A 13,770-nucleotide genomic window follows, 5' to 3' on the forward strand; every position below is an offset into this window, starting at 1 on the left:
TTTTTTTTTTTTTTTTTTTTTTTTTTTTTGTATCAGGGATCAAACTCAGGTCCTTGCTCTTGCAAGGCAGGTGGTGGAACCACTGAGCTAAATCCCTGGGCCCCTGTTGGATTTTTCTTAAAAACATATTCTACTGCTGGGCATGGTGGCGTACACCTGTAATCCCAGCACTCAGGAGGCTAAGGCAGGAGGATCACTGTGGGTTCGAGACCAGCCTGGGCTACACAGTGAGTTGCAGAGCAGTCTGAACTACATGGTGAGACCCTGTCTCAAGAAACAAACAAAACAAAAACAAAAACAAAACAAAACAAAAAACCCCCCAAAAAAACCCAAAAAAACAACAAAAAATCCCCACACACATTCTACCATATTTCTCTGATGAAAATGTCCATTTTTTGAACATATTAAAAAGAATAATTTTATAGTCCTGTAAAAGACTATATTAACTATAATATCTAGATCATCTGTGGATTTACATCTACAAAGGTACCTCAGTTCATGAACTTAATTCTTTCCATGATCCTGATTGAAAATTGAATTGGACAAGAACTGAATCAAAGTTCCCCCATAAGGTGAACATTGAACCTAACCACTAAATTCAATTTGAATCAGGTGTGAGTTGTATTAAAAAAAAAAAACATATGGCTGAGTAATATTCCATTTTATAGAAAAACCACATCTTCTTTATCCAATTTCCAACTGATGGAAAAATGGGCTGTTTCAAAGTTTTAGCTATTACAAACTGTGCTGCTATAAACATGGGTGCCCATATATCACTGTGATATGATTCTTTTCTTTTGTAAAGATATGCAGCAGAGGGATAGCTGGGTCAAATGGAATCTCTAATCCTAGTTCTTTCAGGTATCTCCATATTGACTTCCATAGTGGTTGCACCAGTCTGCACTCCCACCAACATATGCTGTTGTGTGATTTCTTGATAGCAGCCATTCTTTCTGTTGCATTTTGGATATCTAATTTTCAAAGCACCCACTAATAAAGCTATCATTTTTTGTGTGTATTTTTGGCAGCTTTACTGAATATCAATTGTCTGTGAAAGCTGGGTTAATTTCTATCTTGTTCCACTGCTCAATGTGCGTATGTGTATTTTTTAATGTCAGTACCATGCTGTTTTGAAAACTATGGCTCCTTAGTATCTATTTTTATGTCAGGTAGATTACTTTGGCTACTTGGGGTCTTTCCTGGTTCCATTTGAAAACAATTTTTTTCCTGCAAAAACTCTCCTTGGAATTTCAAGAAATTGCACTGAATATGTATATTGAGTTGTATAACAATATTCTTCCAACTCCATTTACTTGTACTTTGTTTCACTCATCAATGTTTTATAATTTGTGTACTTTTCACCTCCTTGGTTCAATTTACACTGTATGTGTTATATTCATTCATTCACACTGTTCTCACTTTAATAGCACACCTCCTTTGAAGCTTTTCAATTTTCACTGTAATTCAGCCACTTCCATGATGAGGATTTGTATTTGATGTGACAGTTTTAGCCCCGAGGTTATAGAAATTAAGATTCTCGAACAGGACACACCTACAAGTTCATAGGTTTTTATGCAGTGCTTGAACAATTCCTGAGCTTATCCTTTTATCTCTGGTGACAGTAGTACCAACTGTCATTATATCCCTGAAATTCAGTCACTATGTTACTTGCCTTTTTTAACAGATTATCAGGAGTATCCAATGCAAATACTTTTTGTATCTCTCTATACAGCTCAGGATTCTTGCTACTGTTAAAAATAGTTTTTAATGTTTTAAGTCTAATCAAAGCAAATTCCTGAAGCCCCAAAACCAATTCAAGAAATATAAAAATTCAGTTCCAAGGCTGGAGATTTAGCTCAGTGCCACAGCACCTGCCTGGCAAGCACAAGGTCCCCAGTTTGCTCTCTGGTAGTGCACCCCCCAAAAAAACTCCCAAAGCAAAATTCTGTTCCACTAATACCACTCCTAGTACCATAACCTGTTAGTTAGGTTCTCAAGAGAAACAACCAATATGAAATAAAGAAAGGAGGGCATTTAATATATGTTACTGTATTAGGGAGAGTAGATTTCATGATACATTGTCCACAATCTGGAGAACTAGGTGGGCCAGTGGCACAGCTCAGTTCCAAGGAAGGCTTGAGAGCCAAGGTAGCCTATGGTGAAATTCATTCCAAGGCCAAGGCCTGAGAATCTGAGGGGCTGCTGATATAATGATATAAGTCTTGGAGACTGAAAAGGCCCAAGAACCTGGGCTATGATATCCAAGAGCAGGAGAAGGCTATCCCAGCTCCAGAAGACTGAACTTGCCTTTCTTCTCTGCCATTTTGTTCTACACAAGCCTTCTTCAACCATTTGGGTGGTACTCTCCCTCACTGGGTGAGGGTGGATTTTTTTACTCAGTCCACTGATTCAAATGCCAATTTCTGCTGGAAAGAACCTTACAGACATATCTAGCTATAGATATGGCTTAAAAACCAGTCTAGTCAATACCTAAAGTTAACTATCACAGTTCAAAAGAATTATCATTTCTAGAGCTTAAATCTTCATGAAGTCTTCCTATTCAAAATATCCAAAATGTATCTAACTTCTGTGTTCTCATCTGGTCCCAAGGCCAATCATTAAGGAATGAAGTACAGTGCATGGGGTTTTTCGTTGAGATCAGGCACGTTCAGGGTGGTATGGCTATAGACTTTAGTTGTATCCATACCTTTGATGGTACTTATGAATCTTTAATCTGTTAACAGAACACATGTATATCTTATTCCAGAATAATACTAAACTTTCAGTACAGAATCCTCATCAAAGTGGAATGTACCTTGTTTATAAATATTTGATGTTTGCATTTGGCTGTGTTTTAGAACCAGCTATGTTTGTGCGGGGGATGGATACACGTATAGTCAGTCAAGAGGACAAAGGGAGCGAAGGGTGCAGCTGAATTCATAGGCTTGCAAATAAAAAGATAGACAAAAGCACATAAAAATAATCCAAATAAATTATATTATAAATTAAAATGTTTTCACATTAAAAATAGCAAACCACAATGCTTTTACTATCCTCTTAGAAAAGGTACCTTAAAAATGGTGGGTATTAAGACAATAATTACATTCCTTACATTTAACAACTTCTGTGTCTCATATCCGCTGCCCACAATTCCACTAAGATTTAATTTTCCTGTCTTTTGTATAGTACTTTACTTTGTAATTATTACCCTAGAATTGCACTTACTGGTATATAGTCATTGAGCACTTGGAATGTGGCTAATCCAAGTTGAGATGTGCTATAAATGTAAATCATATTCTGAAGACTCAAGAAAATATAAAATTGAGATTCGCACTTTTTCATTTTTATCTTTTTTTTTTTTTGAGACAGGGTCTTACTACGTAGTTGACACTGACCTGGAACTCACTATGTAGCCCAGGCTGGTCTCGACCTCACAGCGATCCTCCTGCCTCAGCCTCCCAAGTGCTGGGATTACAAGCGAGTACCACCACACCTGAACATCATTTTTATATTTTTTAAAATGGACCTACTATCAATTTAAAAAAAATCAGATGTGGGTTCCATTATATTTCTATTAAACTCCTGGGCTAAAACATTTGAAAACAAACTGGCTATTGTATATATTTCCCTATTGGCTTTTAGAAATGGGAATTGTAAAATAAAGCAGCTACTCATGCATATTTGTATTTTTTTAATTGATTTTTTTAATGGAAAGGGTAAAAATTACTGTATTGTTTTTAATTTTAAAGTTATAAAAAAATTTGGGCCAACATTTACGTACTGTAGCCTAAAAGATTAGAACAGTGGATAAATCAAATTTCCCTATACTTTTCACTTTGTATCAAGTACAAAAAAGAGTCACCTAGAAGAAGGGGTGGAAAACTAGAACACAGGAGAATCCACTGTCTACCATTATGGAAGTATAGAATTCTCATCTAAATTATTGAGAGAAAGCTCTCGAACTCACTGACAGTGGATCAGTTTGTCCATGCCACTGTGCTCACATTCCTCTACCCAGCTTCCTAAGAAAGAGTAGCTGCTTTTCTATCTCACAGAAAATTAAGAATACACATTTGTTTAAAAATAATGTGGTGGAGTATGTGCAATTTTCTTCCATTTTCAGCATACAGGTAAGACCTTTTACAATAAATCTTACAAGGTTATAATCATCTGACATTAAGGAACCTGTCCATAAATCACTTTAAATGTGACTAGTTAATGATCTTCAATAAAATACATCAGGATGCCTTTTTATTTTCCTTGTTGGTTAAGGGCAATTTATTCTGAAATGGTGGTGTTTGTGTCGTTTCCTTTTGGCAGCATACTGGAACTCACTTTTTAAAATCTGTCCTGAAAGTGGTACAATTTTATCCATCTTCAGGCCTTCAAACAAGGTCACCTGAAGTCTGCATTTCTACTAAAATTCTGGTGCATTCACTTCACCTGCAAAAGCAACTGGCACAACTACTCCCTGCCGGTGCAGCTCCCGAAGAACATCTAATATTGAGTCTAATTCTGTGCGGAACTTGTCCAGCTCATGATTCTTTAACTGTGCCAGTCTTTTCCACTTCTCAATTTCTTTGTTTTGCTCAGTTTCTACTACTTGGTATGTCTGTTGTATTATCTGCAAATACAAAAATTACACACTGCTGATACAGTTCATAGTGGGAATGAAGAATATTTAACAGTCTCAAAGAGCTGAGATGGGACAAAGCTGAGAAGTACACCTGGGTTTATCTGCAGAACTCAGGTTAACCATAAAGTTCTGCCTGTTTATAGTATTTTCTGTCTTGAAAAGGTATTAAATCCACACTGTTGTAGACTGAATATGACTTCTAAAAATTCATACATTGAAGCCCTAACCATTGGTGTGGAGTAAGGAAATAAGTTTAAATAAGATCATATGGATGGAGTCCTGATCGGATAGGACTAATGTCCTCATGTGAAAAGATGTAAGAGAACTTCACCTTTTCTGCTCGCCCTTGGTGTGCTATGTGAGAATATAAAGAGAAGACTGCCAAGTGCAAGCCAGGAAGGTAGCCCCTACCAGGAACCAATTTGACTACTATTTGGTCTCCAGAACTATGAAAAATTAAGTTTTCATTGCTTTAACCAACTAGTCTACGATATTTTGTTATGGCAGCTTGAACAGACTAATACGCTGTCAAAGCAAAGCTAACTATTAGCACCAATGCAAGTACCTAAAAACAGATCATGTCCTTATCAGTAGAAGTTTAAAATAGGAGATAATGTTTACAATTGTGGTAAACATATTACTAGTGCTAAGCATTAGTATTTTGATTATCATATTTCAATATTAAATTCTCTTACACACATTTGTTGAAATGACTTACAACATGGAAACCTGTTTTTAAAGCCCTGCTCCCAGGGTAAGATGTAAAACTTAGGCACCTATGAATAAGAATATGATACAAATTTTTTCTCCCTCCACATATAAGGCAAATTCATTTGCAAACATTTGAGTTAAAAATCTTATCTTCCCTTAAATGCTATTATTATTTTTAACAAGATTTAAATAAAATGGGAACACTTTCAGAAGAAACCTGGTAAGCAGGTCAAAACTATAGCAAATTAATGGTACTTAAAGTGAAGAATTATGGAATATGTACATGTGATCTACTTTACCTGCTGAAGTTCCTGCTCTCTCTGCTTATGTCTTATTTCCATCTGTTTGATTTTCTTTTCTAAGCCCATGAAATGTTTCATCTCTGGTGTATGGTTTTCTTTGGCTTCTCTCAATTCTTCTAATAGTTTTGTAATCTAAAATTGAAGTATGAAATGAAAAACTAAGATCACAAGAAGATAGTTCTTTGTATTTGTTTTTTCTTTTTGAGGTACTGGGGATCGAACTCAGGACCTTGGGCTTGCAAGGCAGGTGCAGTGCCACTGAGCTACATCCCTGGCCTGAGATAGTTCTTTTTAAATAGGCAATCTTAAAAATAAATATTTGTATAAAATTTTTCTAGATAAGTGGCATCTTGGATTTTTTTTTAGTAATTAATAGTTTCAATTCCCCATGTATAGGAAGTAAATGTTTGTCCTGTCTCCAAAGTTCATCTCACATTCTAAGAAGCTCCAGGTGGACCACAACTTCTCATTCCCACATAACCTATCTGGTTATGAGGCTCAACCTGAAGTTGGGCTCTTTGATAGGATTAGCTTAGATACAAGGTATCTGTAATAAGGTGATTACTTTTAGGATTTAAAAGAATACATGTTCTTGCTCACTTGAACCACTAGTGGTACACTCATGACTGTTCTATCAGGTGGCTTTTTATTCATTTTCTTAGTAAAAAGATTGATAAAAGTGATTAGGTCTTTTTGTACCACCAGCGGTACAAGCCATGTGATGGACAGTCATGCATGGACCACTAGTGGTTCAAATTGCTCAGCAGCAAGACATATGAATTACTGCCCTGTCATAAATGTGCTAAAGCACCCAACAAGAGTGACTGATGCAAAGAAAGAGTTCAATGAATATGTATTTCTTTTATCAACACACCATAATTTTATTTGTAACTCTCTTATGGCCCTTATCACTTTACAATTTTTAGGAACTTATTCCAAAAATAAAGGTATGAATATAAAGGAGAGATAATGAAGTACTGAGTTCTGTGTTGGCTGGTGCCTTAGGACCTGTGTATGCAGAGACAAGACAGTCCTTGTCCTCAGGAAGGTTATAGTCTAGTGCAGAACCTCCATTTTCATAGCACAGTCCACAAATGGTAATTAGCACCTTGGAGTAAAATGGAGGGGATTTGCAGGAATTTATTTTAAGGTTTAGTAAGACAATTAATTGCTTCTTTATACTATATAATGATCCTAAAAGAAATTTCATCAGTCAGATTTTGCTGTTAACATCAAAAGGCAGTAATACACAGGAAAATGCAAGTTGATTAAATTAATAAATTTAATCATGTTTTATGGGGAAATATTATCTAGTAACAATAATACTTCTTAAAAAAAATCACACCTTACCTAAATTAGTTGGGGAAAAAAGCGAAGTGAAAAACAATCAAAGACAACTTAAGTATGTTAAAGGTGGAAAATCCCCAATGATATCATCAGCCACCAAAGAAAAGCAGACTTTGTTTCGGAGAAAGCTCAGAGGTACCTTATAAAACATGCTGTGGAACCAGGCATGGAAACCTGTGTTAAGATGATAACTTAAGAATTATTTAGAACACAACTAAATCACAGTTACTGAAAGACAATGGTGCTATATGTATACTCAGAATGTTCAAATTAAATACTTTTTAAATTTCTGTATACTTTTTTTGAAAGGACCTGAGGTTCCAGTGACAAGCAGTACTGTCTTTTTGTGTTAGATCTAAGGGAAGTCAAAGGGTCACACAATCCACAGGGGACTTTGCTGCTTGGTTAGGGCTGGCAAAGTCCTCTCCTAGTAGTGCCTGCTCAGTGTCATTACAACAGATTAGGTCTGTGACTGGATCATCACACATTCTGTAGGAGATCTGAGACACTGTTGTTATTATCTGTACAGTAAAGTCTCTGCTTTCTTAGCTATTTTTGGGACAAACTTTACATTTTGAGACTGCATCTTCTGCAGGTTTTCTGAGGAAGTCTGTCATGTCACATCCTTATTTAAGCCTTTTTTATGGCTTAAAACCAGTATGTAGTTTATTCATCTAGAGTCTCATTAAAATAAATGTACTTTTAAAATTTGGGATTTTCTATCTGAAAAGATAACTTTTTGAGAGCTCTTATTATAAATAAATGTCCTCTTGTTATTATGAGAAGATAAATATTAAAGGAGAACATAAATGAGTGTCAAGGCTCATCTTACAGGTTCCCTTAATAAGATTAACAAAGAGAAAACACCAAATTACAAGTCTGATTTAAGATCAAAATTAAAATACACACCTGTTATAAATTTTTTTTTTCCTACCCCCTCAATACTCCTCTTTGCTTCCAAATTCCCTCACTTGGATCCTGCAAAGATCTTCTGGATCTCTGGATCCCTGATTTGAGCCTACTTCAAGATCTGGCCTCACCCCTTCAATAAATTCCTCTAACTTGTAAAACTTTTCCAGCTTCCCTGGAAAAGCCAATTAATGCTCAGCTGCCTAATTTAACTTCCCTTTCCCTGAAAGATTTACAAAAATCGCTCAGCCAGATAGTCAGGATCAGGTTACTTGTGTAAAAGCCAGCAACCAGGAAATAAATCTGACATGGGCTCAGGGAGTTCACACCTGGTATTAAAAGCAGAATCTGATGGTTTGTCTTTCTAGCCTAGCGAGCCTTTTAAAGGAACAGTTTGAGATTGTTTCTTAACGGTTTCAGCAAAGCAGATTTAAAAAGAGCCTATGTAGGCAATTATATCCTTTTATATATGCATTTGTGTGGATAATTAAGGCAAGTTTCCTAAGACCAGACGATTTTTTGGAAACAATTTAGTCATAGGACTATTTTTGACATAAATGGGAGTGATGTAGAGAGGAAAAAAAATACTTTCTTCAGTAGAAAATTATGACAACCTTGTGGATGTTAGATTCTAATCCTTCTCATCATCTTTGAGGTTTTGTTTTTCACCTACCATCTGGCCTGGATCCTGAATTCTATTTTCCTGTAATATCAGATTGTAATTTATCAAACTAGTATCATCAACTTTTACCCTTATGGTTTAGAATCATTAAAAATTAACACTTCCCTTTTCCTCAAGCCCTAAGAAGCTGAATGACTTGGTATAAACTACAGAGAATCATCAAAACAACTCACTTCTCCAACCGTTGTATCCATTTTCCTGTGAGGGTTAATCTGAACACTAGCTATTCAACCTGCAAAAGGTACTAGAAACCAAGCAAAGGTCTTCTTGACTGATTGCTCTCCCTGATTTAGAAACTGGTTATAGAGTGTTACAACCATTAATCTTTTTTTTTTCCTCCCACAAAACACCTCTACTTCAATCACTATATAGATCTGACTTTGAAGGGCCTCTTTGTAACTTCTCATCCAAATCTCCAAAGCTACCACTCTAGAGTTCTCTGCCACTGCTCTGACTTATTTCGCAGTGAGGTTTCTCCTGCATCGTGTGCCGTACATGTTAATCAACTTTTTTTCTCTTCTTAATCTGTCTTAATCTGAAGGTGAGGAAAAAAACTGTCTTTTCTCTTAGCACAGAAATGGCTGATATACAATTTTACTGCTTAAAAACAAAAAAATTAAAGAACCAAATATCTATCAACCCATTTCTCTACTGTACACAAAATGTCAAGAGCAAACACAAACAATTTAGTGATATCTGAACTTCATTTAGGGAGAACTTTAATAAGTTACTAATATTTTCTTGATGCATGACAGATACTTTCAGGTTATGTCTATGTGTATATTTAAGTTAAATATTTTATATATAAATATATGATTGAAATGCCTAAGAAAAATTTGTACTTCTTACCTCTTTCTGTAGGATTTCTTCTCGAACTTGAGAAACTGCAAGAGACTCTTGCTTACCCTGCAGCTCATTAACTTGACTTTGGAAATGTTTTATAAGGACCTAGAATATTGTCAGAAATACTGCGTTAATAAGGTTCTCCCTTGAACACAGCCTGAAACATTTAAGAAAGTCAACTTGTGGTTGAAAAAAAAAATCTTTGAACATAAATATAAATTCTAAGCATTTAGAGGAAAGTGGACAATATTATCTTTGTGATTAGGTAGGATGACAGTTTTTATTTAAAAGCCATTAACTAAATATAATAAGCCTTCTAAAATTTGTGAAATGTCAGTTATTTTTAGACAAAGAAAAAATATGGAAATATTTCCATTAAGAAATGAAAAATGTGTATCATCTCTGATGCAGTACTCCCACTCTAAATGACCAGACCACACTGACTTCCATTTATCTCATAGTTTCACACTATTACATTTATAACTCTGGGAAATAACATATTTATGACACTATGGTATTATAACATTACTGTTCCCGTTTCTCCTAGATTGTTTCATACTACAGAGTCATACGATACAATGCTTACACCTACCGTCTGATACCTTCTAAGGGAGCAAAGAGCTAGAAAAATTATCTGCATGGCTGTATGGATTACTATTTTTGAAAGGCACTTTAAACACTTCTCACTAAATTACTGTTTCTGAGCCACATGAAATTAAATTGCAGACTTCAATACAGTTTACCCTCTAAATATTACAACAGACATATCCTTATAATAATCACAGTAACAATTTTATACCTAAGAAAATTTATAATAATTTCTTAGTATTTAATAGTAAGTCCATATTTAAGCTACTTCAATTGAGGGATTTATTTTTTATTTTTTATTTTATTTTATTTTTTACCATACTGGGGATCAAACTCAGGACCTTGTGCTTGGAAAGGCAGGCGTGGTGCTACTGAGCTAAATCCCCAGCCCCTTTAGTTTTTAATTAAGATGGCATGAACTAATTATAGGTGGAATACATCATAGTAAGACAATTATTTCTTTAAGTTTTTCCCTAATGCTCGTTTTATTAAGATTAAAAGCTATAGAAAGGATGAAGAGAAAAAATAAAATTCACATATTCAACTTGATTCCCCAACTGCTAACATCTTAACTCATTTTCTTTTTTTTGGATGTATCATTTCTAAGTAAGCTGCAGACAAAAGTTCTATTGTAATGCTCTTTTTTAAACCTACTAACATCAGAGAAGATGGACTGTACAGTGGATATTTTTGGATATTCCAAGTAGATATAACTGTTACCTAAAAAGGAAGATACATTTATTCAAGAAAATGCTGGTAACTTTTCAGCATTCTTTGTCATAATTCTTAGAAGACTGTTTCATAAGGGCTAGCACTATGCATATCTATCTGTTCATTATTTTAGTTCCCAAACATGATTTCTATAGACCTGAATAATCATTTGGTTAATAAATAAAAAGTAGCAGGCAGAAAGAATGCCTGATAGTTAAATTAGTCCCTGTCATTTGGGCCTTGGTGGGGAGGGAGGTGGTTCCACATTCAAGTACTAAAGTCACAATCATTCTACACATGTACCTCAACCTTATCTGTTGCAAGTATTTAAAAGGAGAGGGCTAGGGACTAAAAATACTCATTTGAAGCATAATTTTAAAGTAGAAACATTAAATATATGGCAATATATAGCTTCCTATAAAAAACACAAGCTAAAAATAATTTCCTATTTCTACCATCAGTCTGAAAAAGTGAAGTTAAACTATTTCCAAATTAATGTTCTGTTACTAGGCATAAAATGTATATTAAAGCCAAAGAAAGATCAAGACACATTTGGGAGCTACCTCTTGAGTTGTTATTTTACGATTCAGTTCAGCTACTTTGGAAGAAGAATTTTCAACTGCATTTTGGCAAAGGAGTTTCTCTACTTCCCTCTGATGGGATGCTTTGAGGGATGCAATGTGTGCTGCAGTGTCTTCCTTGACCCTACAGAACAAAAAGAAGGAAATTCACACACAACAGTGCCTTTTCAACCTCTAACTCGGAGATAGCACAAAACTAGTGTAAGAAGCCTGGACACGAAGAAACAAAGGGAGAGAGGGTATCCATATTAACTGTATCATGCCAGGGCCTTTATACATTAACAACGATGGTTTTCCTACAACCATTTCATCTACATACTTATAAAAATCTACTTGATTTTATAAGGGAAAATTTTAGGTTAGAAAAAGTGAAACATCTGGGGTCCTAGATCAGTATATTGCAGAGCTGGGGTTCATTTCAAGCAGAGTTAGACTTCAAAAAGTCTGAGCCTATATTCTCTGAGGAAATCTAAAGCTTCAAAATATTCACTTGAATTTAAAGGAAAGTGCTTTTTCTTTTAATATAAATCCAGGTTTCTTGCTCAGATTCTTGTTTGCATAATCACAGCTATTCAATCTTCAATGCTTTGAGTCTAGGCAGCATTTACCAATGTTTGGTGCACAAATATGACTCTAGGGCTAGTTGTTATGTTGTGAGTATAAGAAAATCTTTATGGTAATTCTCAGGATATAAGGGAATCTGATTTAATTTGAACGGTAAATGTGAGACTATTCATTTGTCTCTGACAAAGTTTTGCATTCTGAGGCAGTTTCATAAATGGAAAAATTATGATCACCATTGATACATACAATATAGCAATTTATAAATTACAGACAAGTTTATCACATACTTATTTCAATATATGAATATTTCTCCATGGAAACAGTATGGTTAGAGTTCTAGAAAAAGCATAAAACTTAAATGAAGTAAACTATAATACAAAGCCTAAATCTGGGACTGGGAAAGTTTAGTTCTCAGGTTTAAAGCTATCTGAGAAACAGACTGACAATAAAAGAACATTTTAAATTATATACAGGGAAATATAGGAAATTTAGGAAAAATCTAGATTTGAAATTATTTCTAGAAAAGAATGTGATTCTCCCTAATTAGCTTCAGGAATGCAGAAATAAGGTTTCAGTTTGCAGCAGCATGGTTGTCATGATGGCTCAATCACTGCCAGGGGTGAGTTCACCAATAAGCACTTCTAGGGTTTCTGTGGAGATGCAAAGATATAACTGAACATCACTTCTCAAGGAACCACAAAGCTGTGCATGATTAACATTTTCCTGGTACACACTGTAAGTTGTGTAGGAGTTGGGGGCAGGAGCAGGCAATTTCCTGGGAAGCTACAAGAAATGTTTTGTGGAGGAGGTAGGACTTGAAACACAAATCAACGAGCAAAGGCATAAGAAATGTGGCAGATTAGGTGATCAAAATATACCATGAACTTTTAAATTAAAAAAAAAATTATCGCGCGAGAGAGACACATTACTATTAATCTCCCTCAAAATACTCCCTCTCGTCTTTGAACACATTTATCCCATCATTCTTGCCAATTTCTGGAGCAGATCTGGAAGTTCTCTTTCATGTTAAAAATACAGTAAGGTGAATGCTGCTGCCAAGTGCCATTTAAAGGAAAGGCAGGCTGCAAAACACGTTAGAGTGTTCTCATCCACCTTATTCACCAGATCTGGCACTGTTCAACTTCTGGCTCTTCCCCAGTCAAAGTGAACATTTTGAAAAATTCAGGACATCAAAGCAGCCACAGAAGCATGATAGGTCGGACCCTCACCTGCCCAACCCCCAGCCACCCAAGTTCCTGAGCTCCAAAAACACCACAGACTTTTCCTAGCCTACAGCCCCTGCCTGAGCCTGGGAACAATGGCTATTCTGCAAAGATGTGCATACCAGCTACGCTGCTACGTTGCAGTGGCTGTTGCTACAGACATGTACTAAGCAATCTTCCCTCCGTCACTTGCCCTCCTCTTCACATCACCTCACCCACAATAACCTATCCATAAAAGACTCAGCTCAATGAACTGGACTCTGACTCTGCTTTGGAGTTACTGAAGGAGGTCCCACTCAGAACCCCCAAATTCAGACCTTTGGTGTTCATTACTGAGTTGTCATCATCTACCTAACACAGCATAATTAAGACTCACTAGAAGTGCTTCAGAAAGAGGAAAGAAGGGTGGAATAATGTGTCTGAAGAAACGGGGAATGCTTTACGGGAGATGGATGGACAATGTATCTTTTATCATAATGAATTAAAAAAACCTTAAAACACTCTTTTTTGATCACACCTCATAGAATACTATTAGAATAACGATGGTACTTAAGATGCTAGGCAGACAAATTGAGTCTTGATATTTACAGAAGTTAGGAGTCCTGGAGGGCATGGGGGCATGGATATGAAAACGTGTATGTGTGTGTGTGTATGTATGTGTATGTATATATAT

The 13,770-nt window shown here is 35.6% G+C and overlaps 1 protein-coding gene across 3 annotated transcripts in view; it reads right to left on the bottom strand.

The window, feature by feature from the left end:
- Positions 1 to 3,747: 3,747 nt before the first annotated feature.
- The window catches only part of Cep162 (centrosomal protein 162), a 71,189-nt gene continuing 61,166 nt past the window's right edge, over positions 3,748 to 13,770 (bottom strand). For all 3 annotated transcript variants that reach the window (XM_010631160.2, XM_033763373.1, XM_010631161.2), the window contains 4 exons: positions 11,293 to 11,434; positions 9,437 to 9,535; positions 5,647 to 5,781; positions 3,748 to 4,624 (listed from right to left, as the gene is read on the bottom strand). In XM_010631160.2, coding sequence (XP_010629462.1) covers positions 4,418 to 4,624; positions 5,647 to 5,781; positions 9,437 to 9,535; positions 11,293 to 11,434 — 583 coding nt within the window. In that variant the 3' untranslated portion in view covers positions 3,748 to 4,417. The remainder of the gene's footprint in view (positions 4,625 to 5,646; positions 5,782 to 9,436; positions 9,536 to 11,292; positions 11,435 to 13,770) is intronic.

The sequence above is a fragment of the Fukomys damarensis genome, unplaced genomic scaffold, assembly GCF_012274545.1.
Source record: "Fukomys damarensis isolate Sample0158 unplaced genomic scaffold, DMR_v1.0_HiC HiC_scaffold_14, whole genome shotgun sequence".
NCBI lineage: Eukaryota > Metazoa > Chordata > Mammalia > Rodentia > Bathyergidae > Fukomys > Fukomys damarensis.